This window comes from Pristis pectinata, chromosome 2, assembly GCF_009764475.1.
Source record: "Pristis pectinata isolate sPriPec2 chromosome 2, sPriPec2.1.pri, whole genome shotgun sequence".
In the NCBI taxonomy this organism is placed as follows: Eukaryota; Metazoa; Chordata; class Chondrichthyes; order Rhinopristiformes; family Pristidae; genus Pristis; species Pristis pectinata.
In genome coordinates, this window is record NC_067406.1 from 63,873,533 (window position 1) to 63,901,372 (window position 27,840).

At 38.6% G+C, this 27,840-nt stretch overlaps 1 protein-coding gene across 8 annotated transcripts in view; it reads left to right on the forward strand.

The window, feature by feature from the left end:
- LOC127580258 (tyrosine-protein kinase Tec-like) overlaps positions 1-25,419 on the forward strand; it is a 116,872-nt gene extending 91,453 nt beyond the window's left edge. For all 8 annotated transcript variants that reach the window (XM_052033438.1, XM_052033428.1, XM_052033458.1 and 5 more), the window contains 8 exons: positions 1,485-1,612; positions 4,513-4,587; positions 6,336-6,507; positions 10,459-10,675; positions 11,463-11,527; positions 13,595-13,713; positions 21,175-21,332; positions 23,835-25,419. In XM_052033438.1, coding sequence (XP_051889398.1) covers positions 1,485-1,612; positions 4,513-4,587; positions 6,336-6,507; positions 10,459-10,675; positions 11,463-11,527; positions 13,595-13,713; positions 21,175-21,332; positions 23,835-23,906 — 1,006 coding nt within the window. In that variant the 3' untranslated portion in view covers positions 23,907-25,419. The remainder of the gene's footprint in view (positions 1-1,484; positions 1,613-4,512; positions 4,588-6,335; positions 6,508-10,458; positions 10,676-11,462; positions 11,528-13,594; positions 13,714-21,174; positions 21,333-23,834) is intronic.
- The last annotated feature ends 2,421 nt before the right edge of the window (positions 25,420-27,840 follow it).

The following is a 27,840-nucleotide window of genomic DNA, read 5'->3' on the forward strand; positions in this document are numbered from 1 at the left end:
GAACATTGAAGCACTAGAGAAGGTGCAAAAAGATTAACTATGCTAATACTGAATTTGGGCAGTCGTATGTTTCAGTAAAAATTAATAATTCTGTTTTCTTCATATAAAATGCAACTGAGTGCTGACATGGTAGAAGTCTTCAAAATAATGAGAATGTTTGAAACGCAGGGAAGGTTTCTTTAGATTTTTCACGAAGACATAGAAAAAAAAATTCATCCTCTTGAGCCCACAATACACTCAGAATAGTCCCATTTCTTCATTTATTCCCCTGAAACCTATCTCTATCACATGCTCATCATCCCCACTCATCTACCTTATGGGTAATTTACAGTAGCCTATTAACCTATCAACCACCACATCTTTGAGATGTGGGAGAAAACTGGAACAGCCTAGGGAAACTCCCATGTTCACAGAGAGAACATGCAACCTCTACACAGATAGCGGCAGAGGTCATGATTGAGCTGGGGTTTCTAGAGCTGTTAGACGGCAGCACTGTCTGCTGCATTGTAGTGCTGTCTGATACATGGACTTGAGATTCTCCTCCCAGCAATCTCCTCACTTGCCTCCCATAGCAGCCTGGGATTTATCTCATCAGGCCCTGGAGATCTATCCTTTAACACCAATAAGACATCTAATACCTCCTTTTTAATGGTAACCTTTTCTAGAATTTTGCCATCACCCTCCCAAAATTCTTCAACTACAATGATCTGCCCTGCCATGAAACAGATGAGGTATTCGTTTATATGAGACCTCACCTACATCCTTTGTCAACTTGCACAGATTGCCTTTTAATCCTTGTACCTCCCTACTCTTTTCCTGTTTGTCCTCTTGCACTTGAGTACTAATAAAATCTTTTGGGATTTTCCTTATTCTTGTCTGCCAGACCTTGTGCCCCATCTTTGCCCTCCTAATTTTTTTTTAAGTATCATCTCCTACAATTTCTATGCACCTTGTTAGGTCTTTCCTGAACTATGTAAGCACTTGCTAAGTGTACAGAAGAGGGACGTGGAAAGGAAATATGTGCTAGATGCAAATATTCTAATGTGGATAGCAGAAGACCCAGACTTTTAGTGAATCTACACAAATCCTTGAAGGTAAGAGGCCAAATCAAGAAAACTGATTAAAAATGCACGTGAGGTCAGCTTTGTTCACAGGAGAATAGGTTTACAAGGAAGCTGTACTAAATTTTTCTGAAATATTCTTGGTACTGCATGTTGGAAAGAATGTTACAGCCTGGGGAGGAAGGATTAACTGGAATTAAATCAGCTTTAAAGGGGGTTCAATTTTGTTGGGTGTTAGGAGGAGTTTTGATAGAAGTCTTCAAAATTACGAATGCTTTAATTAAATAATCATTTCTAAATTTTACTTATTTAAAATGATTGGCAAAAAAAAACAAAGGTGATGAAGAGCCATAATCACCAGTGTTTTTTTTTGAACAAGTGTAGAAGAATAATTGTTGACCTTAAGTTATGTTTTTTTTCCAGAGAGGGATCTATTCGACATTACCATATAAAGTTAACCCAGACACCTCATAGACAGTACTATCTGGCAGAAAAACATTTGTTTACTAATATTCCTGATTTAATAGAGTATCATCAATACAATGCAGCAGGTAATGTGGCCAGCAAATCTTGGTAATGATTTAACATTCTTATCTTTACTGAATTAGTATCTGGGAATTGATTTTGTGTGACATTGTTTAAATTATCATGACACGAGGAGGTGAGAAATAAGAAACCAGAAAGTAGAAGTGGCAAGGAGGTATAGCAAAGAGAAAGAAACAAATAAGGAAGTAGTAAAAACTAGGTCAAAAGGAGGGAAAATTAAAATCTCAGATTGCCAAATTATCTAAAATTGGAGTCAGACTATGTATAAATGTTTCTATGTATAAAACAAAATTTAGTATTAGAAGTATTATTAACTAAATGAAAATGCATGACGTCTGGTCAGATCTGATGACCATATGTTCTTGCTTATGATACTTTCAGGAGATGTGCAAATCGGGGGAGAAAGTAATGGGGTAGAAGTATTGACAAAGTATCTTATCACAGCAGCAGAAAATACTGATGTTTAAGGAGTGGAATTAGAATCCACTTGGATAGAGCTTAGAATCAGCAAGAAAACAGTGCAACTTCCAATGTGTATCACTGGCCAAAAACAATGAGAGTGAGAAAATAATAGTGATATTTTATGGATATTCCAGAGAAATTTGCAATAATTTTGATTAAATTAGGCCAGAATAAATTGGAGTAGTGATAGTATATGATGTCAATCTGTGTCCAGTTTTTAAAATACATTCAGACCTGGTTCTTAGGTTGAACTTCAAAAAAAATCAGTGAGTAAAGAAGTGTTACTTGATTTAGTTCTGGGGAATAAACTGTATCAAATAACTATTGAGAAAGTAGGAGGTACACTGAAAAACAGTGACCACAGAATTGCTCAGTTTGATTCAGAGATAGAAAGCTGTAGAAATAAATAGGCTGGACTGGAAAAAGAAAGTTTAGTACAATAATATAGAATTGAGTCCAAAATAACTGGGTGGAAAAATTAGATGGGTCAGTGTTGAGATTTGTTTATGAAGGTAGAAAAGAATAAAGAAAGTTGTAAAGGTTTGGGGAAAAAATAAAATTTAGTATGATATTGCACAAATCTAGCTCAAGTTAACAGAACTGAGAAGTTGAACTAGATGATTGATCACCACTCGGAAAACCTTCAGATAATGGATTTATGGCCCACAAAAGTAAAAATAAGATGAAAGATTAAAAGGTTAGAGATTTAAACATCACTGAAGCAAAGGTATCTGATAAAGATTAGACTAATATTACTAATGAAAGTCATTTGGAAAGTGCATTGAGGGTAAGATTAGAAATACATATGAAGATGGCTATTTGATAGACTAAGGGAACAGGAAAGGGTTTTGTAGGCATATTGGAAATAAAACAATTGAAAAGTATCACAATGATCAGGGAAGAAGGAGAAATTTTAGTTTTGGGGGATGAAATATGACAGGAGATATTAAATATTTTGGATCTGTGTTTACAATTAATCTTGCAAATGAGATGCAGGCATAAAAGAAGCAGGGTGAATTTTCACTCCGATGGTGAAAAGCTGGCAACAGAAGACCAGCTTTCCATTGGACTCCCCACCTGTTGTACCCCCTCCCCAATTAATGGATGAAGGATTGCACCTGTGTATAGCAATCAACCAATCTGCTACAATTTTTTTTTGCCATATTTGAAAGTGAAAACCTATCCAAGGGTATACAGCAATTGTTTAAGAATGCTGTAGGCAAGAAATTAGAACATAGAACATTACAGCACAGTACAGGCCTATCGGCCCAACATGTGCTGACATTTTATCCTGCTCTAAGATCTATCTAACCCTTCCCTCCCACATAGCCCCCCATTTCTCTATCACTCATGTGTCTATCTAAGAGTCTCTTAAATGTCCTTAATGTATCTGCCCCACAAGCTCTGCAGGCAGTGCGTGCCACGCACCCACCATTGTTTATTGGTTATAAAAGTGCTAATAGAAAGGGGATTAATCACTGATGATATGGATCTTAAGTTGCAGAAAAACTAGAGAGAAGCGATTACAGGTTACAGCCATAAGTGTTTCATTTCATTCATAAACTTGAAAATAAAGCAAATGGACTGGAAGCAGACAATGTCTTTGTTCATTTGAGATGAGACTAGACTAGAGGCAGTTAGTGTGGGTAATCCGAATCCATTATTTCAGATCAAATTAATGAGCAATCAGATCTTTGTAAGGTATCTCAAAGGAAACTCATAAGAACAGTTCAAGATTTTCGCATGAGTGAAAATGTGACAGTATGTCTAGAAAAATAATTGATTACGAATAAAGAGTTAATAGGAGTTCCTCATTATCAACAGGAAATTGGAAGTAATCTATCAAATTGAATTTGTGCTTGATCAATTTTTGCTCATGCCACACATTAATTTGAATGTAAGGAGCATGATATTAAAATAAGCTAAAGATAGGAAAGTAAAATTAAATCTTAATCAGATAAGTGTGAGGTAATGCATTTTGGAACAAAAAGGAACAAGGAATTGGTAGGTGCAGGCAGTAGTGAAGTGCTGGGAGGATATTGTCAATGGAAAGATGTTAAATGGTGTGGGGAAACAGTAAGTTTTATGGGAACAAATGCAAAGTTCCTTTATGATAAAAATATAGTTGGTATGGGTTTAAAAGTTAATTGATGTTTTGAGATAGTAGGTAGGGACATGAAATATAAGATCAATGTGATAAGTTTGTCCAACGCGTGCTAAATTACTGTGATCACTTCAGGAATCCTATTATAGAAAATAGGTTAAAACCTCTGCTCGATGGGATAGAGATTGATCTTGCGAATGATAAATGAGCAATAGGGGATCACTGGTACAGTGATATATGTGATTTGGGGTCCCAAGGCTGATGGTAAGCCATTGACTAAAAATAAATGCAGATCAGTAGAAGTAATGCCTTGATTAACATCATGAGGTATCATCTTAGGTCTTGTCACAAGATTACGATATCCAGTGGCCCGCAAAGGACGATCTGCACCTAAAACTGCCGGCTTTAGCTATGGTAATATAACCACCTAATTACTTAATTCTTCAGTAGCCCAAAGGCTTTAAGATTTCTGTTTTAGATTTGTGTCTTGTTCTTAGCCCTCCCCACCATCCCACTAGCATGCTTTATTTTGTTCTCTGTCAATTAAACATGTAGTTGTTTATTTGCAGATCATCCAACCCAACTCAATCAGTAGCATTGCTGGTAGAACCCATTTATTTTCTGGAGTCAAATCCAGGTCTTTTTTAATTAAGATGGATGCTGCAACCCTTTGATTTGACTCCTTAGTAAGTAGATGTTTTGTAATTTTTGGCTGCCACGTTCGTAATTTTTGGCTGCCACGTTCATAATTTTTGATTTATTAATACATTTTTCTAATGATTTTTTAATGACTGATGATCTCATAAAATAACCACTTAATCAGTTTAATATTATAAAATATTTAATTTGGGCATAAAAAGATTTTTTTTCCAAACTGTGCTACTGATTACATGGAAATCTGGATGTAAAATATGGTTTAAAATACTTCAAATACCTTTGCTTTACAAATATTACTCGTATACAGACTTTTTAAGGGCTTTTTTTATGTCTAAAGGTTGGCTTTTGCTTGAACATAGAAAATAGAACAGTATGGCAGAGGAACAGGCCCTTCAGCCCATGTTGTCCATGCCCACCATGATGCCAATTTAAACTAATCCCAGTTGCCTGCACATGATCCATATCCCTTCATTCCCTGCCTGTTCGTGTGCCTGTCTAAATGCCTCCTAAATGTTGCTGTCATATCTACTTCCCCTGGCAGTGTGTTCCTGGCACCTACCACTCTCGGTGTAAAAATAAAAACTTGCCACATAAATCTGCTTTAAACCTTGCCCCTCTCACCTCAAAGCTGTGCCCTTTAGTTTTCACTCTGGGAAAAAGACTCTGACTACCTACCCTATCGATGCCTCTCATAATTTTATCTACATCTATCAGGTTGACCCTCAGCTTCTGTGCTCCAGAGAAAACGATCCAAGTTTATCCAACCTCTCTTTATAGCTAATACTTTCTAATCAGGCAATATCCTGGTAAACTTCTTCTGTACCCTCTGCAAAGAGGCTCACATCCTTCCTGTAATGTGATGACCAGAACTGCGTACAGTGCTCCAAATATGACCTAATCAAAGTTTTATACAACTGTAACATGACATCCTGACTTCTACTCAACCCCCTAACTGGTGAAGGCACCTTATCTAGCTGTGTTGCCACTTTCAGAGAGCTATGAATTTGCACCCCAAGATCCCTCTGTATACCAATGCTCCTAAGGGTCCTGCCATTTACTGTATACTTTCCTCTTGCATTTGACCTCACACTTGAACAAATTAAACTCCATCTGTCATATCTGCACACATTTTCAACTGGTCTATACCCTGCTGTATCCTTTGACAAACTTCTTCACTGTCCACAACTCTGCCATTTTTGTGTTGTCTGCAAACTTGCTAATCAGTCCAACTACATTTTTGTCCAAATCATTTATATCAGTAAGTCTCCATGAATCCCATGTGTCGTTGTAACCCAAATAGTTTTTATTTCTTCAGCTGCAAGTTCCTATCAATTGTGTACTGTTGTAAGAAGGCTTTTAACTTGTGTGTCAGCACTTTCTATGACCAAGGCAACTAATAGAATTAAAATTATGCTGATACAAGTAAGCTGATTCATTTCACTTCTGTACTATTGAACATTGCCATTCAGTAACACAATTAAAATATTTGCTTATTGTTCACACAGATAAATGGGAAATAAATCCATCTGAACTAACATTTATGAAAGAGTTGGGAAGTGGACAGTTTGGAGTGGTACGCTTAGGGAAATGGCGAGCTCAACACAAAGTAGCAATTAAAGCAATTCGCGAAGGTGCAATGTGCGAAGAGGATTTCATAGAAGAAGCAAAGATCATGATGTGAGTGATGACAGATTCACTTCAGGTTTCAGATAGCTCTAACAAATCTGGTATGGCAAAATTATTCAGTGTGGTTAAAACCCCCTGTTATATTTCTGGGGCTAGAAATTATTTCACATTGTGCAACATCTTTGCTTTGTGCAATATATGAAAGAATTTGATCTCCATCTCGAAAGATCTCGGGTGCTTTGTGTGCAGGTTGCAGACTTCTGAAAATGTGTTCCAAGTCTGCCCTGTATGTGAGAAAATTATCCATGGAAGGACTGGGCATGGGCTCAATATGCAATGCATGTTTTGATGTCAGGAAGAGGAAGTCAGGAGGACACACACCAGTCTCCATTGAAGGGTCAGTGGTGGAAAGGGTGAGCAGCTTCAAGTTCCTGGGCGTCATCTCAGAGGATCTATCTTGGGCCCAACACATTGCCTTTGAGGATATCTGCAAGAGGCAGTGCCTCAAGAAGGCGGCATCCATCATTAAGGACCCTCACCACCAGAACATGCCTTCCTCACATTACTACCATCCAGGAGGAGGTACAGGAGCCTGAAGACCCACACTGAATGTTTCAGGAATAGCTTCTTCTCCTCCGCTATCAGATTTCTGAACAGTCCATGAACCCATGAACACGACCTCATTATTCCTCTTTTGCACTATTTATTTATTTTTGCAGTTTATAGTAATTTTTATGTCTTGCACTGTACTGCTGCCGCAAAACAACAAATTTCACGACGTATGTCAGTGATAATAAACCTGCTTCTGATTCTGACATGCAAATGTATTTGCATATCCAAAGTCCCTCACGTTGAAATGTTCCTTAATTTGAAGGTTGAGGTCTACTTAGTATGAGTTAGTGGTTCAGCCTTACCTGGTCTGCTCTGCTCTGCCAGGGAGCCAGGTGTTCAACTTCTTTCTTCTCTTTGAGTCTCTCATTGGCTTTTCCTCCAACACCACACTCTTTCCTCCATCATTCACCTAGCTGCCCTTTCCTGATGATATCGTCAGGGGCTATGATTGCATGTTTGACCATCCTCCCACACTATCACCACTCAACTGTATGTTCAACTGGCCTTCCATTTCCTGGTCACATAAGACTCCTACCTCCATCCACCGTGCAATATAGGAATATAGCAATACAATATAGGATTGCATGAGTTTTGTTTGTGATATCCTTGTCACTAAATAGTCTTTCAACAACTCCTGTCAAGACATGAGTTATGGTAACTTGGGATTGTTAAAGATTGTCTTTTGAGCTGAACTCAACAAACATTCAAGATCTTAAGAAAAGAGGGAAGTTAATTGGCAGGAAAAGAAAAGGGTTTGTCATATATCTGTTAATGATTTGTATGAGAATGTAGGTGGTATGGTTAGTAAGTTTGCAGATGACACCAAAATTGGTGGCACAGTGAACAGTGAAGAAGGATGTCTAAGGTTACAACAGGATATAGATCAACTGGGAAAGTGGGTAAGGGGATGGCTGATGGAACTGAACTTGGACAAATGTGAAATGATGCATTTTGGGAAGTTAGACCAGGGCAGGACATGAACCGTGAATGGCAGGGCCTTGTGGACTGTTGTTGAACAGAAAGGGGTATAAATACATAGTTCCCTGCAAGTGATAGGGTGGTGAAGAAGGCATATGGGATCCTTGCCTTCATCAGCTGAGGCAATGAGTACAAGAGTTGGGTTGTCATATTACAGTTGTACAAATCATTGGTTAGGCTGCACTTGGAGTTCTGTTTGTCACTCTGTAGGAAAGTTGTGATTAAGCCAGAGAGGGTGCAGAAAAGAATCACAAGGATGTTGCCTGAATTAGAGGGCTTGAGATATAAGGAGAGGTTGGATAGTCTGGGACTGTTTTCCCTGGAGCAAAGGAGGCTGAGAGGTGACATGATAGAGGTATATAAAATTATGAGGGGCATATTTAGGGTAGATAGCTAGAGTCTGTTTCCCATGGAGGGGAAATCAGAGGGCATAGGTTTAAGGTGAAATGGAGGAGGTTCAAAGGGGTTCTGAGGGGTAAATTTTTCACCCAGAGTAGTTGGTATCTGCAATGAGCTGCCAGAGGAGGTGGTGGAGGTAGGAACAGTGTCAACATTTAAGAGGCATCTGGACAGGTCCTTGAATAAGCAAGGCAGAGAGGGATATGGAATTAATGCAGGCATGTGTGATTGGTATAGACAGGCATGATGGTCGGCATAGACATGGTGGGCTAAAGGGCTGTTTCTCTGCTGTACAACTCTATAACTGACATTATACTGGGTTAGATCCTTCTGGATCTGGCCCGCTGCCTGATCTCACCAGCCACTGTGCCTGTCTCAGCACTAACCTGTTATTGAGAAGGAGGAATGGTCAAGCCAAATCCTCAGAAGAGCAGCATTTTGTGATCAGTGACCAAGCCTTCAATAGTCTACCCTGCGGCCTTGCCTCCCGATGACCCTGTGACAGCTGTTAAAGACCTCTGAACTGTTTTAAATGTGTCTGATTATCAGACATATAAAGACTGTGTTGAAATGCAGATAAATAATTTTTAAACATATAAATTATTTTAAAAGTAAAATACTACTTCAATTAAAACAATAAATTCAATTAAAGCTATATAGGTCCCTGGTCAGACCCCACTTGGAGTACTGTGCTCAGTTCTGGTCGCCTCACTACAGGAAAGATGTGGAAGCCATAGAGAGGGTGCAGAGGAGATTTACAAGGATGCTGCCTGGGATGCGGAGCATGCCTTATGAAAGCAGGTTGAGGGAACTCGCCCTTTTCTCCTTGGAGACACAGAGGATGAGGGGGGACCTGATAGAAGTGTATAAGATGATGAGAGGTATTGATAGGGTAGATAGTCAGAGGCTTTTCCCCAGGGCTGAATTGGTGGCCACGAGGACATAGGTTTAAGGTGCTGGGGAGTAGATATAGAGGAGATGTCAGGGGTAAGTTTTTTTACTCAGAGAGTGGTGAGTGCGTGGAATGGGCTGCCGGAAACGGTGGTGGAGGCTGATACGATAGGGTATTTCAAGAGACTGTTAGATAGGTATATGGAGCTGAGTAAAATAGAGGGCTATGGGTAAGCCTAGTAATTTCTAGGGTAGGGGGGCCGAAGGGCCTGAATTGTGCTGTAATTGTTCTATGTTCTAGAATACTGGAAATTTATTAAAACATTAGGATAATGCAAGATAAGTAAACAACTTGGCAACATCTGCAGTCATTTGTGTCTCCTAAGTAAAACATCTTATCTGTACTTGCCTCTTTACTCAAGATCAGTGAATGTATTCCAATGGATCAGTTGATGCTTCTTGTGCAAGGTTTCCCTGGTGTAAATCAGGTCAGGTGCAAATGCAGAAGAAAATCAAAACAACTGCAGATGCTGGAAATTTGAAATAAAACAGAAAATGCTGGAAAATCTCAGCAAGTGAGCCAGCATCTATGGAAAGAGAAATGTTAACCTTTTAGACACAGAACCCTTCATCAGATCTGAGAAAGCAAGTTAGACATTAGTAATCCATTACTCTAATTTGGTTTCTTCTTTCTCAGTTCTGATGAAGGATCTTTGACCTGAAGCTGTTTCTCATTCCACATATGCTGCCTTATCTGCTGATTTTTCAAGGATTTTCTACTTCTACATGAGATGCAAAAGCATTCATCTCTTTGCTTAATACACCTGCGCTGTGTCACTGGACACATTGGTGCCCATAAATAAAGCAGGAGGTCGGATGCACTGGCATCGATCTCCAGCTTTTCTGATTTCTACCTTTCAATGCACGGGTGAGCTGAAGAATAGGCAGGAGATGGGCAATGGTTCCACTGGCTAAAGGTGAGCGCGATCTTGTGTTGCTGTTTCTGTGCAATTTTAGAATTGTCAATATTAATTTAGTGTTAATGTTCCATAAACATAACAATATAAAATTTAATTCACCTATGAATTCAAATATTCACTAACATGTTAAATTTATCTGTAGGAAGTTATCTCATCCTAAATTAGTGCAATTGTATGGAGTTTGCACACAACAAAAGCCAATTTATATTGTGACTGAATTTATGGAACTCGGTTGTCTACTGAACTATCTCAGACAAAGGAGAGGGCAGCTAAACAACGAAATGTTACTGAGCATGTGTCAGGATGTGTGCGAAGGCATGTCATACTTGGAAACAAAGAAGTTCATCCACAGAGATCTGGTAATTCTTTTAATTATTTTACAAAAAAATTAATGCAAATTTGTACCAAAAAACTTTGTGGATGGTAATGACAGGTTTCCTTCTTAATAGGAGAGAAAACGTGCACAGTATAAGATAAAAGAAAGTAGGCAGAAATACTGCAGATCAAATGCAGCAGTCTAAACCAAGTGCAGCTCAGCTGCGCATTAATGTGTATTATTTCTGTCATGGCATTGTACATGGAATTGATAGGAGGAGAGTAAATAAGACTAAGTATAGTCCTCCAGTGATGGAAGGCTGTAGTAATAAGTGACAGGTTTGCATGGGTAGTTTCCATTATCAAAGATAGGAATTTATTCATGGAAACATTGAAAATAAGTGTTTGGAGGTATAGTTCAACATTGTTATCAACTTTATGAATTTTATACATAATCTAAATTATATATTGTTAAATTCTGTGCACAATTCTGAATTTATATGATAAGAGTTTAGGTTAATTTTTCTATTCCTTACAGCAGACAACAAACATGTAAATTCAACTCTAATGTTCAGATGCATCAGGTAAATCCTATTACCAATGAAATGAATTAAGCATGAATATGATTATAATGATAAGTACATGGAACTTTTCCCATATAATAATTTCACAGAACTCTAAAACATGTTGGTTGTGATTGTGAATGCTTTATTGATGTTGTGGGTGAGCTTTTTCCCATCATTAGTACAGGATAGCCATCTGTTCATATTAAAAGCAATATAAACAGTGCTCAAAATTTATTTTAAGAAATATGACTCTGTTTTTATTTAGGCTGCCAGGAACTGTTTGGTGAGTGAATCACACGTGGTGAAAGTGTCTGATTTTGGGATGACCAGGTAAGATCAAGCTTTTATATCAAAACCATTTGTAGTTAATGGTTATGAGAAATCAAATTCAACAAATCCACTAAAAGAGTTCTTCCTATAATGAAAGTCATTCAATTCCTTAAAAGTTAATGTAAATATAAACATATCCCATATATTTATAATGAAGGAAAGATCTTTAATATGGCACACACTTTATGCATTTTAATTTTCCTTCCAGTATTTTGTCTATATAATAGAAAATCTGTACATTAAAGTCTCAATAGGAAAAAAATCCTTCATAAACAATTATAATTAGCAAATTATATGAATGCCAAGATTTCATTGCTCCACATTATATTAAATCAGTCATTCTTAAAACTTTAATGCCATTTTATGTAATGATGTAATGTCTAAAGAAACACTTTACTCTAAACAAAAAGATCTCAAAAATTAAATTTACTCATTACAGGCCCTACTCATCTTAAGAATGCCCGACTTGCGTACAGCGTGTAGCTCTGAACGATTGTTTGGGAGGGATAGATTTGCTGTGCGGCTGCAGACATTTTCTGCCATGTGGGAATTCAGTTTGTGGCTGCATTTCCGACTTGCAAACTGTTCAGGTTACAAACATTTCACAGGAATGGAACCCTGCCGTAACCTGGGAAGAATCTGTAAATAGGTTGAGACTTTAAATTTAAAAAAAAACTTAAAACTATCTTCAATGTCTAAGCTTCAAGTAGGCACTTTGAACTTAATTCACTGATTTCAGTCGCAACTATATTTTGAGTGTGTAAAGTTTATTGCTACCAGAAAAATACCTCTTATTTCCAGCTCAGTTTCACTCTTATGTGCCACATGAAGAGCCAAGTTTTATTTCTGCCTCAATCCCAGTGCTCCTGACCTGCTACCACTTGGTTCTTTTCCCCTGTTTCTCTATATCAGGTATCTAATTTTAGGTATGCTTTTCCTTGACATGGTGCAAGGCACAATAATGCCCTGCAAACTTAATTAGGGAAACAGCAGGCAGTGACAATATCATCAGGTGGCTAATAGACCAAATCCTCTGAGTAACTGTAAACAGTGCCCAAGAAGTCAAACTCTCTTGTGAGTTATATTGGTCTGCTTCTTTAATTAGTTATTGTATTGTCTTATTCCTCCTAACTACCCATCGAGCACAACTACTAATGGTAAATATTTACTGCGAATGAACTGTAAGACCATTTTGGGGGGGATCTTCAGTGCCAGAAATCATTAACCACTATTGAACTATGCTGCTTCTTATGCTAGCATATATCCACTTTTAAAATAGAAACTACTGATGAGAGTCATACTCTGTAATCCATGGACATTTGCTCAAAATAAAATTAATTAAAGTCTTTTTCCTCAGCAATTGAATTTTTTTAAAGTCCATTGTAAGTACAAATAACGTAATAAAATAAAATATTACTCATTTCAAGACATTATATATCCTATGTTATTTGTTTTCTATAGTGGCTTTTAATCCAATCATTAAAAAATTTACTTGAAGTTCTAAGCTTGAACTTGATTATTCTTAGCCCAGATCACTTAAATTTTGACCCAAATCTGAATTTTACTTTTTCAACATGGATAATAAACAATTGCCCACAAAACATCAAAATACAATGTACAGTACTGAAGGAATATTTTTCTTTAGTCTTTAGTGGTTTCTACTCAGTTTTTCGGAATAATTTTAAAATTAACTCCTTGAACAGTTAAGGCTTAAATTCTGGAGGGTGGCTTCAAACCATAACCTTGTTGATTACTTGGCATTGAAACATTTTGCAATTGTGCTGAAAGCTTATTTCTATAGGTTAGTGAATATGTAACAAGGAAGCAGAGATATTAGCATTAGAATGAATACATTAAAAGTGAAATTCATGTATTTTCTGTGCACCAATACAATATATAATGCATTCATATCAGTAACAATTAGATATATGCAAAATATTGAGTGCTGAGCGGCATAGGAGAGAATGGATTGGAATCAACAGCACCAATATACTCATGATGAATCAAAGGGCCTCCTTTTGTTATGAAATTAATAATATAACTATTATTTAATTGCATCATCTTTAGATATGTCTTGGATGATCAGTACACTAGTTCTTCAGGTGCCAAGTTTCCTGTGAAATGGTCACCCCCTGAGGTGCTACATTACTCTAAGTTCAGCAGTAAATCGGATGTGTGGTCATTTGGTAAGAAAATCTAATCTAAATGGATGCTGTTTAAACATGTTTCATTTGGCGTATCTCTAACAATATAAAGACATTTTTTTATTGTGAACATTATAATTAAATGCATTAACAGTTTCAGAAAATTAGCTGCAGTGTGATATTAGAATCTTTGTGGGTAGCATAGTGACAAATTGATTCTCCTGCAGTTTTTTGATTAGAGATCCAAAAACAGCAATGGGGAGAGAACAGGAAATGCTATAGAGATCGGCCATGATTGTAATCAATGGTAGAGCAGGCTTGAAGGGCTGACTAGCTTCTGTTAGCTTCAGCTTTATAAGATTAATTAACCCAAGGCCATGCATTACCTCAAAGATAGAATCAACCAAAGATAAAGAGAGTCACAGTAGAATGATGGCATGGGTCTCATTTCTTCCTTTTTCACTTCTAATTTAACCAGAAAAGTTAAAAGCTAATTTTCATTTATAGGTAAGAGTCATAGACTCATACAGCATGGAAATAGGCTCTTCAGCCCAATTAGTCTATGCCAACCAAAATGCTCCATCCAAGCTAGTCCCATTTGCCAGCATTTGGCCCATAACCTTCTAAACCTCTCCAAACCGTGTACATGTCCAACTGTCTTTTAAATGTTGTTATTGTACCTGCCTCAACCACTTTCTCTGGTAGCTCATTCCACATAGGTACCACCCTTTGTGTTTAAAAAAAAGTTGACCCTCCAGTTCCTATTAAATCTTTCCCTTCTCACCTTAAACCTGTGCCCTCTAGTTCTTGATATCCCATTTCTGGGAAAAAGACTGAGTGCGTTCATGCTATCTATGCCCCCCATAATTTTATACACCTCCTGTAAGATCACCTCTCAGTCTCCTGCACTCCAAGAAGTAAAGTCCTAGCCTGTCCAACCTCTCCCTATATCTCAGTCCCTCAAGTCCTGGCAGCATCCTTTTAAATCTTTTCTGCACTCTTTCCAGTTTAATAACATTTTTCCCATAGCAGGACAACCAATACTGAACACAATGCTCCAAGTGCAGCCTCACCAGCGTCCTGTACAATCACACCATGACATCCCAACTCAGTGCCCTGAATGACGAAGGCTAGCATGCCAAAAGCTGCCTTCACCACCCTGTGACTCCACTTTCAGGGAACTATGTACTTGTACTCCAAGGTCCTTCTGTTCTGCAACACTCCCTAGGGCCCTGCCGTTCACTGTGAAACTCCTACCTGGATTTGACTTTCCCAAATGCAACACCTCGCACTTCTGAATTAAACTCCATTTGCCATTCCTTGGCCCACTTACTTAGCTGATCAAGATCCCCCTGTAATTTTTGATAACCTTCTTCATTGTCCATTATACCACCTATTTTAGTGTCATCTGCAAACTTACTGTCCATGCCTTGTACATTCTTATCCAAATCGTTGATATAGATGACAAACGACAATGGGCCCAGGACCGACCCCTGAGGCACACCACTAGTTACGGGCCTCCAGTCCGAGAAACAGCCTTCTACCATCACCCTCTGCTTTCTACCATCAGCCAATTGTGTATATAATTAGCCAGCTCTACCTGGACTTCATGAGATCTAACCTTCCAGAGCAGCCTACCATTTGGGACCTTATCAAAGGCCTTGCTGAAGTCCATATAAACCATGACTACCATCCTGCCCTCATCAACTTTCTTGGTCACTTCATGAAAAAATATTTTTGTAAGACATGATCTCCCATGCACAAAGCCATGCTGAGTACCCTTAACCAACCCCTGACTTTACTGATGTATATATAGCTTATTCCTCAGAATCCTCTCCAGTAACTTATCTAGCACGGATGTTAGACGTACTGGCCTATAGTCCTCAGATTTTTCTTTGCCGCCCTTCTAAAATAAAGGCGCAACATACACTACCCTCCAGTCTACTGGCACCTCACCCATGGCTAATGATGATGCAAATATCTTAGCCAGAGTTCCCGCAATTTCTTCTCTAGCCTCCTACAGTGTTCTTCGATAAACCTGGTCAGGCCATGGAGATTCATCTACCTTCATACCTTTTAAGACATCCAGCACCTCCTCTACTGTAATGTGGACTATCCCCAAGACCTTCCCGTTTACTTTTCCTAGTTCTGAAGTCTTCATGTCTTTCTCTACGGTAAAAACAGAGGAGAAATATTCAATAGGGACCTTGATCATCTCCTGCAGCTCCACACAAAGGTGTCCCCTTTGGTCTTTGAGGCCCCTTTCTTCTCTCTCTAGTTACTCTTTTTCCCCTAATATACATGAAATCTCTTTGGATTTTCCTTAATCTTCTCTGCCAAAGTTATCTCACGCACTTCTTGCCCTCCTGATTTCTTTCTTAAGTGCATTTCTGCATCCCTTATACCCTTCCAGGGATTCACATGATTCCAGCTGCCTGTACCTGACCCATGCCTCCTTTCTCCTGGCCAGGGTCTCAATATCTCTCATCATCATCCAGGGTTCCCTACTCCTACCAGTTTTGCCCTTCACTCTAACAGGAATATGCAGACCTTAAGCTCTCACTATCTCACCTTTTAAAAGCCTCCCACTTGCCTGTAGTCCCTTTGCCCACAATCAACCTACTCCAATCAACCTTTGCAAGCTCCTGTGTCATACCATCAAAATTCGCTTTGCACCAATTTAGAACTTGAACCTGTAGACCAGTTCTGTCCCTTTCTATAACTATTTTAAAACTAATAGAACTATGGTCACTGGTTCCAAAGGGCTCCCCCACTGTCACTTCAGTCATCTGCCCTGCCCTAGTACCCAGGAGTAGGTTGAGCTTTGCTCTCTCCCTAGTAGGGCTCTCTATATATTGCCCAAGGAAACTTTCCTGAATGCATTTAACAAATTCCACCCCATCTAAGTCCTTTATAGCATGGCAGTCCTAGTCTATCTTAGGAAAGTTAAAAACCCCTACAACGACAACCCTGTTATTCTTACAACTCTGCTCAATATCCCTGCATATTTGTACTTCTAATTCCCGTTGACTGTTTGGGGGCCTATAGTACAATCCCAACAATGTGATCATCCCTTTCATATTCCTCAGCTCCACCCATAAAGCCTCACTGGATGATCCTTCAGTAATTTCATCTCTTTTTCTATGACATTCCCCTTAATCAAAAAAGCAACTTCCCTCCTTTCTTTCCTCCACCTCTATCCTGTCTAAAGCGCCTGTACCCTGGAACGTTAAGCTGCCAGTCCGGTCCCTCCCTTAGCTATGTTTCCGTAATGGCTATAATATCCCAGTCCCACATAGCTACCCAAGCCCTAAATTCATCCCCCTCACCTGTCAGACCTCTTACATTTAATCCAATAGGCCTTCCTCATTCATGGCCAATCTGCTGCCTGTCATGCCTATTCAACTTGCTGTCACTGACTTCTGCATCATTTTCCAGCCTCTCCTTTGCCTTCCTGATGCTTGGGATCCCACCCCTGCTAAATCTAGTTTAATCCTACCCTAGTAGCGCTAGCAAGTCTCCCTGATCTCCCACATCCCACAGGAAGAGCATGCCACTGCCCTAACTGCCATCTGAATGACCCAAGACTACAAAGGAAATTCAAGGCACCTCACCTGCACCTCTGCTCGCTAAAGCCCCGCGAGCCAAAGCCTCTTAACTTACCACTCAAACACTGGCCCACTCTCACAATGGCTAGAGCCTCCCTTATTATATAGTCAAATCTACTTGGAGTTCTAATGGAAAGGCTGGAACACTTGCAACCATGTTCAGCGAGAAAAGGTGATCTGTAATCGGATTCCTCTTGAGATTCCCCACCTTCATGGAAACCAGTCTCCAGCGAAATCAATTCACCCCACATGATACTGAGAAATGGCTGAGAGCACTGGATACAGCAAAAGCAATGGGCCCAGCTGTTGTACTGAAGATCTGAGCTCCAGAACCAGATGTGCCTTTGTCCAAGCTGTTCCAGTACAGTTACAGCACTGCCATCTACCCGACATTATGGAAAATTGCCCAGGTATGTTCAATTCTCAAAAAGCAGGAAAAATCCAATCCAGCTGATTACTGCCCAGTCAGTCTACTTCCAACCATCAGCAAAATGATGGAAGCTGTTATCGTCAGTGCTATCAAGTAGCACTTACTCACTAATAACCTGCTCATCGATGACCGTTTTGGCTTTTTTGAGGACCACACTGCTCAAGACCACATCATAGCCAAATATAATAACCATCTCCAACAAGAGAGATTTTAACCACCTATCCTTGACATTCAAAGGCACTACTAATGCTGAGTCCCCAACATCAAACACGTGGAGGTCACTATTGACCAGAAACTACTGTGCTATGAAAGCAGTTCAGTCTGGCTATTCTCTGGTGAGTGACTCAGCTCCTGATATCCCATGGACTTTTCACCATCCTCAAGGCACTGCTTAGGAGCCTGGTGGAATAGTCTCTGCTTGTCTGGATGGGTGCAGCATCAACAACTCTCCAGAAGCCTAGCAGGTCAATTGACTGCAGGCAATCAACCACCCTACACATTCTTTCCCATTACCAGTGCACTGCAGGTGCAGTGTGTACCAGCTACAAAATGCACTTCACCCAGGCTACCCTGACAATTGTGTCCCAAACCACCACCCACGGGTTCACCTCCAAGTTGCATAATATCCTGATTTAGGAAATTATCACTGGTCCTTTGATGTTGCTGTGCCTAAATCCTGAAACTCCCTGAGTTTCCTTACCAGAAGAGCTGTAGTAGTTCAACAAGGCAGCCTACTACCACCTCCTCAAAGGCATTTAGGGATGGACAATAAACCCAACAATGTCCAGATCCCAAAAACAAATCAAAAACAAAGATCAAAACTATATTTACGAAGCATTCTAGGTGTTAAATGGCGGCACGGTAGCCTAGCAGTTAGCGTAACGCTTTACAGTGCCAGTGATCGGGTTTCAATTCCTGCCGCTGTCTGTAAGGAGTTTGTACGTTCTCCCCATGACTGCATGGGTTTCCTCTGAGTGCTCTGGTTTCGTCCCACATTCCAAAGACACATGGGTTAGTAGGTTAACATGGGTGGAATTGGGCGGCGCGGGCTCATTGGGCCAGAAGTGCTGTTTATGTAAAGTTCTTTTCAAAATAAAAATGTATGAAAAATCTATTTCAATCTGACCACACTTCACAGCTGGGTCAGCAATTCCCCAACCCAACTCTATACTCTGTCGCACTCATTTAACACTCCAGGCAACACAGATTCACAGTCTTCTTTCAATGTGTGAAAATTGCTCCTATTTTGCAAGTAGGAGAATTATCAGTTGACACAATGTATTATTTATGGTATTTGACATCAGTTATGTATGTTTCAAAATTGAGGTAAATACATTGCCTATCTACTATGACTACTGTATTCTTTGCACTTAAAGTTAGTTTTCTATATTTATACATTTTGGGGGCATGTCATCTGCCTTGAGTTTCTTATGAGCCACAAGTTGGCAGATTTGGAATATTCCCCCTTTCAAGTTTAGAGTTATAGGATATGGAGAAAGACATGAAGATTCGGAACTGGGACAAGTTAATGAGGAGGTCTTGGGGATAGTCCACATTACAGTAGAGGAGGTGCTGGATGTCTTAAAAAGTATGAAGGTAGGCAAATCTCCAGGGCCTGACCAGGTATACCCAAGAACACTGTAGGAGGCTAGTGAAGAAATTATGGGAGCCCTGGGCTGCATCATTGTTAACCATGAGTGAGGTGCCAGTAGACTAGAGGGTGGTGAATGTTGTGCCTTTATTTAAGAAGGGCAGCAAAGAAAAACCTGGGACCTATAGGCCAATAAGTCTAACATCTGTGGTAGGTAAGTTACTGGAAAGGATTCAGAGGAATAAGCTATACATGCATCTGGAAAGTCAAAAGTTGATTAGGGGTAGTCAGCATGTCTTTGTGTGTGGAAGATCATGCCTCATGAACTTGATTGAGTTTTTTTGATAAGGTGAGTCTTATCTGTTTGTTGAGCCTTTGATAAGCTTCCACATGGTAGGCTGCTCTGGAAGGTTAGTTCACATAGAATCCAGGGAGTACTGACTAATTGGACGCACAATTGGCTTGATGGTAGAAAGCAGATGGTGATGTTGGAAGGTTGTTTCTCAGACTGGAGGCCTGTGATTAGTGGTGTGCCTCAGGGGTCAGTGCTGGGTCCATTGTTGTTTGTTACCTATATCAACAATTTGGATAAGAATGTGTAATGCATGGTTAGATGATACTAAAATAGGTGGTATAGTGGAGAATGAAGAAGGTTATCAAAAATTACAGGGAAATCTTGATCAGCTGAGTAAGTGGGCCAAGGAATGGCAAATGGAGTTTAATTCAGAAGTGCGAGGTGTTGCATTTTGGAAAGTCAAATCCAGGTAGGAGTTTCACAGTGAACGGCAGGGCCCAGGGAAGTGTTGCAGAACAGAAGGACCTTGGAATACAAGTACATAGTTCCCTGAAAGTGGAGTCACAGGTAGACAGGGTGGTGAAGAAGGCTTTTGGCATGCTAGCCTTCATCAGTTAGGGCACTGAGTATGAAGGTTGGGATGTCATGTTGCGGTTGTACAGGACGCTGGTGAGGCCGCACCTTGGAGTATTGTGTTCAGTTTTGGGCCCCCTGCGATAGGAAAGATATTATTAAACTGGAAAGAGTGCAGAAAATATTTACAAGGATGCTGCCAGGACTTGAGGGACTGAGTTAGAGGAAGAGGTTGGACAGGCTGGGACTTTATTTCTTGGACTGCAGGAGACTGAAAGGTGATTTTATAGAGTCGTATAAAATCATGAGGGGCATAGATAGGGTGAATGCACACAGTCTTTTTCCCAGGGTTAGGGAATCAAGAACTTGAGGGCATAGGTTTAAGGTGAGAGGGGAAAGATTTAAAAGGAACTTAAGAACCAACTTTTTTACACAAAAGGTTATATGTATTGGAATGAGCTGCCAGAGGAAGTGGTTAAGGCAGGTACAATAGCAATTTTTAAAGGAATCAGAATGAGATGCACTATCACTGACATATGACCTGAAATTTGTTGTTTTGCGGCAGCAGTACAACAACAGTAAAGGACAGTTGGATAGGTACATGGATTAGAAATTTTTTGAAGATTATGGGCCAAATGCTGGCAAATGGGACTAGTTTGAATGGGGCATCTTGGTCACCATGGACCAGTTGGACTGAAGGGCCTGTTTCCATGCTGTATAACTACCTGTGAAATCTATCATTATCTATATAAGGGTAATGTTTAGTCCATATACACTTAATCTTTTTTACTTTGCTGAATATCATCATGTATCTACCCCTTCACAAATCATTTGGGAGAATCAGAACATATCTTTCTAGCCAGTTAGGGAAAGCACTGTCAAAAAGGTAGACTTTGCCAGAATAATTCAGTCTGCCTTCTTTTTGCTGATATATGGTGCATTATTTGATATGAAGTTAATTTGGTCTTGGGAACTTCAAGAGACATTTTTTTATTTTTATTTGCAGGTGTTCTGATGTGGGAAGTTTATAATGATGGAAAAATGCCATTTGAAGCTAAAACAAATGCAGAGGTAGTTGATTTCATTTCATCTGGCTTTCGATTATATCGACCAAAACAAGCATCAAAGGCTGTTTATGAGATCATGAATCTTTGTTGGCATGAGGTTGGTGATGTAGCATTTTTGTGCTTTAAATACATATGTTTATGTTATTTCAAAATTAGTCAACAAATTGCAACATGTTATTTTTAATCCACTGATGCTGGTGGTGGATTATGCTTGTCCTTATTAGGAAATTGCAGTAAACTTACTTTTATGTTGCATTCTTAATGTAGCAATACATCCCAGGGTGCTTCACAGGAGCATTATTCAAGAAGGTTATTCAATTATTCAATTAGGGCATATAATCTTAGACTAAGTTTCTGGTTATGAGCAGTGTTCGAGAGATTTGTGTGTTTTGCCTGCATCCTGAATCTGGCTTGCTTAATTACGGCTCAGATCAGGACAGTACACAAAGAAGATCTCGTATAGCAGTGGTGGGTTTCTCGAACAAGTCAGCTTATTCAGGCCCTGTTGTAGTGTACACTGGGGAGCACTTTGAATGAGAGCTCAAAGATACTCCACTGATCCAAAGAACTTCGAGCAATTTATTGTATTCGTGTTACAATAGTTACATGTGAATTTCACAATTCATCAGTAACCCACTTTTCTTTGTAGTATTTGATCTTTGTTTTATCTCTGCAAGAGTTGCCTCTATCTGCCTGTCAGACGGGGGTGTGCCTTCATTTGCCAGATAGCCACTTCCCCCATTCTCTAACTCAGTGTTCTAATTATGGTCTTGTCTTTCTGTCGTGACTCTGCTTATCTTATGATCAGCTCTCCTGCACTTAGCCTACATCCCAACCTCTATTTGTTACCTAATGACTGTTCTTTTCTAATGTGACCTTTAAACCATCTCCACTATTGACCTATTTTCCCATCATCCCTTTCCTTGTTTGCATGGCACTCAAGTTGACCATTTTACAAACTTTCCCTATTTTCTTATGATTCCTGGAGATTCCTTCTTCATGCAATGCTTTAAGAAAGAGTCAGAGAGAGTGAGACTTATAGGGAGGGAATTTTAGACCTTAGGATCTTGCAGTTGAGAATATGACTACCAAAGGTAGAGAAATTAAGTTCAGAAGTACTGAAGAGACAAAATTTGGAGGAGCAGAGATATTTCTGGGGATTATATCGCTAGACGAGATTATGGATAGGGAGAGGCAGGACTTTAGAGGGATTTAAAAGCATTTGCACGTATTCTAAAATGGAGATGTTGCCCAACCGGTACCTGCTTTTGGTCAGCAAGCACTGTCCATGTTTTGTGAAGAACTGTCCATGTTCTGTCAGGCTGAATTTGTCATGATTTCAGTGTAGTTTACACTTGATTGGCCTTTTGGTTTATGACAACCGTGGCTGTATTCATATAACATCTTTAATGTGGAAAAATATTCCAAGATTTTTCGTTGAGGTCTAATCAGACAAATCTGGACACTGATTCACAAATGGGAATATAAGGAAGGATGATGAGCGGCTCATATGATGAGAGGTTTTAACTTTAAAAGGACGAGCAGAATAATATATTGGAGTGGCTTGGGAGAGAATTCAGGAGCATGGTCCTAGAACAGTGAAGATGGAGCAGCCAAGAGAGGCGGAGTGGGTCATCACTAGCCACATTGGAAGCTGACTCTAGGAACAATGATAGTCACCAAGGAGCAGCATGTAGGTGAGGAAGAGCCAAGGATAGATCTGTTTTTTTGACAGTGGTCTCTTGTACATCTGCCCCTTTTGAGCCATCATTGAAGGTGATAGGATGGAAAGATAAGTCACTATTGAAGATGCCCTGGCTATGATTGGGATAGAGCTGGGAAGAGGTATTGGAGGAGAATGATGGAACTGATCACATTTAAGATGATATCAAAGATAGGTGGTTGAGGAGGGCTGAGGGTATGATGCAGCTAGCAAATTTTTTAATATAAGCAATTAACTAGCTCTGTAGTTAAAAGCTGGTATTAGTAATGAAACTGCTGAGATGTCATTAAAACTCATCCACACCACTGATCCTCAGGGAAGGAAATAGGACGTGCTTAGCCATTCTGGCCTGTGTGTAAATTCAAATCCATCAATGTGGTTGACTTTTACCTGCGCTATGAAATGGTCCAGTCAGGTAGTCAATTCAAGTGGTTATTTGTGAAGGACAATAAATGTTGCCTTTGCTAATGGCATCCACATCTACAAGCAAATACAAATTCTTTAATAAAAGAATCAGTGAATGTAATTTGTGACTTTGGTTCAGTGTTGTGGTAAGAACTATTGCAGAGAATCAGTCGTGTGGTTTGGAGAAAAATGGGTGTGGTTTCAAAGGCTTAAAGAATTTAAAGTGAAAAGGTAGATCGAGGCTAAGGCTTATTTTAATAATTAAGTCAATATAAAAACTAAGGCTGATTGTGTTTATAGTACTAAAATTGCCTATTAGTACATCCAATCTTGCAAAAGCTTCTATTAAAATAGATTTCTAGAACTGTGGAGGAAATGATAATTGTTAGAGCAGTTTCTGACTAAATCTAATTTCAATTAATTAATTTTCAATAAAAATGCTAATGTCTGTTCGTTTATTTATCTTTCCAGAAAGCTGAGGGAAGACCATGTTTTTCAGACTTACTACTGATGATTAATCAAATAATGGAACCTGACTATTAAAGTGACTTTCAGTTGGCTTTTGGAATTAAGTCAAAAATCTGCAGATGTGTTACTGGATTATGACAAGTTGTTTTTGGTGTCTGTCAAAAGTTCAAAACATCAGTTGAAAACTTTGTGTGTATCTGAAACACATTATGATGAGTAAGAACAAGAAGCCACCTGTTGATGCATATGCTCAAGGGACATATGGAATATTAAGCATAACAGTACATATTGTTAAGTAATATATCCATTTTCTGTGATATAATCTCAGCTGATTCCATCTAGAGTGCACAACACAATACCAATGCCTTGCATTGAAACTGATCCTGAATTCTCAGTTTTTGAGTTTTTTTAATGCCAATTCCAAATCTTAAGGGCAAGTTTTGATCCACATTCTATTTTACTTGACACTATAAATTTAATTAAACCATCAAAAATATTTTGCTGAACACATTTTTAGCAATTTTAATTCTTTATTGCCTCTGCTTGAGTTGAATATTCTGAGTGCAATTGCATAATTCTATAACATTATGCCACACAATCCTGTTGAATTACTGAAAACTTAGATAAATTGTTGAATGATGGAGATCATATTTGATAGCTCTAATTAACAATTGGAAGAGCAATCCATAATCCAAATTGGATAGATTTATTAAACTTAGAGCTCACACAGCTTACAACAGAAGACATATTTTTAAAATTGCTGGAAATATTTCCATCAGCAACTGGAAAAATATGGTTAAGATGTAGATTTTTCATTAGATTTAACTTGCATTAGGGATGAAAACCTATCCCTTTCATTTTGAATTTTTGTATTTTTTGTATTATATAAGTACTTCTGGTTAACTTGAAATTATTGATGTGAAAGTAATTATTGAAAAAGTGAAGTACATATTATTTTTCAGAAGTAGCAATGTAACTGTAAATAACAGTAGAAAATAATACTGATCTATTTGTATGAAGAAACGAATCAAGTTTCAGATATTGAAGTTCTCGTTCAAAATTAGAAGTGTCAACTTTCCTCAATGCCTTCGGTAAATTGTTTTGCATTACTGGTTGTGGTGGGTTTGTTGATGGAAAATTTGGATGACTGAGAATATTGGGTGTCTGACCTAAGTACATCAGTCTAACTTCCAGTGGGGTTCAAGAGCATTCTAGTTCATGATGTGAATCAGCACATGGACTCACTGTCTGTCTGGTTAGTGTCCCCATTTCCATACAAGGTCTTCTGTGCAAGTATGGGGTGTTGAGGAAATTCATATGAACATAAAGAAAAACTTGCAACACTGAATAAAAATAACCTGCTATTTAAAATTATCAAAAGAGGATAAGGCAGGAAAGATTGTAATATAAACATGAAATTAGATAATTTAAACACAGTAAATTGTGACAGGATTTACATTATTAACACTGTGTTTAAATATTTGCTCCATTGAAGCATTTTAGTGCAGGTTTGTATTTTGATGGGGAGTTCCCATAGCCCCTACTTTCTTAAGTACCAGTGGGCACTGAAAAGTAACTATTGGCTGGACCGTTGGAGAAGAATAGGTGCAACCCACTTAATCAATTGGAAACCGGTGCTAGGGATAAAGCAAGACAGCAGCATGCAGATTGATCCTCTTGTAAGAAGGCAGTGATGATTTTAATGACTTCTAGTTTGTTTCTCTCTCCACAAGTGCTGCTTGGATTGCTAAGAATTATAGGTATTTTCTATTTTTTAAAGTCAGATTCCCAGCACCTGCGGTATTTTGCTTTTTGGCTCTCAGGCAATGTATCATTGCCCTTCTTTGTTGCCCACTTTAACCTAAGCCTCACCTATACTGTTAGGGGTGCCCTTCACATTTATTTAAGCAAGGTGAGCTCCTCCTGGATGTCACAAATACCAGCAACACCAGGAATTCAGATCAGTGGCAGTTTGGGATTCCAGTTCCATTGCAATGAGCAGGCAGAAGAATATCAAGGCCCTTGGAAGTGCTGTAGCCAAGTAGTTTTTTCTGAGTTAGTAGATGAGTTTCAGAAACTTCTGCCATTTTACAGCAGAATTTGTGCATCTACCGTAAAATACCTCAACTGCGCCAGAAAACAATTTGTAAAGCAATTGAGCTGGCAGCTAGGTAGCTGGAGCAAGTTGACATTGGAATAAAAGGGGTTACATTTGTGTGCTTGGTCTTTCTGTAAAAGTTACATATTCAGCTGAGGCAAGTGAATAACTATTTCTTCATGAGAAGGGAAACACTGGAAGTGAATCATCTAACACGTTCCTACAAATCTGTCTTAGACATCTCAGTTGAGAACTATCATTTGTATTGGCTGAGGGCTGCAAACTTTCAACTTGGGCAATTAACTATTGTTAGAATACTTTTTTTGTAATAAAAATGTAACTTTTTAAAGTTAGAATATTTCAATATACGTATGTACATTGCACTGTTACCATAATATTTACTAAATATTCATTTGTTGATTAACAAAGAGTAAATGTGCACATTTCCAACACTAGAAATACCATATTGCAAGAGAATGATTTTAGTTTAGATTTTTCAGTTTAGAATTGTTTATACTGTATTAAACATCATATTTCTTTTTGTAATAAAAATGTAACTTTTTAAGAACTAAAACACTTACAGATGTGATTTTTGGGATATATGCTTGTACACAATTAATTGCTTTTTTATGTAGTTTAACTTTCTTGTTCAGTAATTGAAAATCTACATGCTGAGAAAATTACTGGATCATGAACGATCAGTTCAGAATATATTATTCTTTTCTCTACTTTCCTAATTAATGATTGAACTTTTGTGATAACTGAAAGAACTTTAATTTCCTGCTGCTAATGACGCGCAAATATTTAACAACAAATTGTAAACAGAAAACTTAAGTTTTTTTTTCACCTTTGCTCCTGTACATTGACCAAATAAATACATTTAAATGTAAAATGTGAAACCGTGACTTTGAAATTGCCATCCACCACAACAGGTTTCTGACATTGAGACAGCTTATTTACCCCATCAAGATATTGTACATTATTAATGATCTAATTAAAATGTTATATAGACATTTGTTTACTACTTTTCCCCAATAGGTAAAAGGTACAGTCAATTTTAAAATACAAAATCCTGTTACTGTTGTGTTGAATATCCATATACAGACTACTGTTATATATCCTTGAATAGGGTGCAAAACAGTGATGGATTGATTTTGGACTTAATGCATCAATAGATGTATTTCAGAACAGAACTCTGATTAGAAATAGCTATGATCCATGTGAGAAAACATCAGTTATTTTTACATCAAGTGCAGGAAGCTCCTGTCAGCAAATGGCTGGAATTTCACAAACTATTATTGCCAGCAATTGCATTTCTCAGCCTTTATGCTGGAAGTTTATATATGAATATACAAAACAGAACAAGTAATGACCAACTGGAACCTGACCTTGTCTCTCCTTGCCTCTCCCTCCCTGCTATCCACAAGCATTGCAATCTCCAGTGAGGAACAAAAAAAACCGAGAACATTTGCTTAAATAGAAATAGCAACATGCATTAAAACCTAAAACATGAATAAGTGCTTCACAGAAACATTTTCAAAGGAAAATCTTCAATAAGATAAGGATGCTATCAAGAGGGGTAACTAATAGCTTGTTCACGTGAGTTTTAAAGAGGATCATAAAGAAAAGCAGACGAGGTTACGGGGGAATTACAAATGCTTGGGCTTTGATAAGTGATGAATGCTGGTAATGGGGTGAAAAGAGTAAAAATTTACAAAAGGCTAGATACTGAGGAGCTCAAAAATTCTCTGAGGACTGTAGGGCTGGAGGAGGTTTGATATAAGGAGAGGGGAGGTCATGAGCTGAGATCAATAAAAGAAAAAAATCAAGTCACAGCTGCCTTACCAAATGAAGATACATTGAAAAGGAATGGTGAAATAGGTTATGTTAAGGCTGCACTTAAAAAAGAGG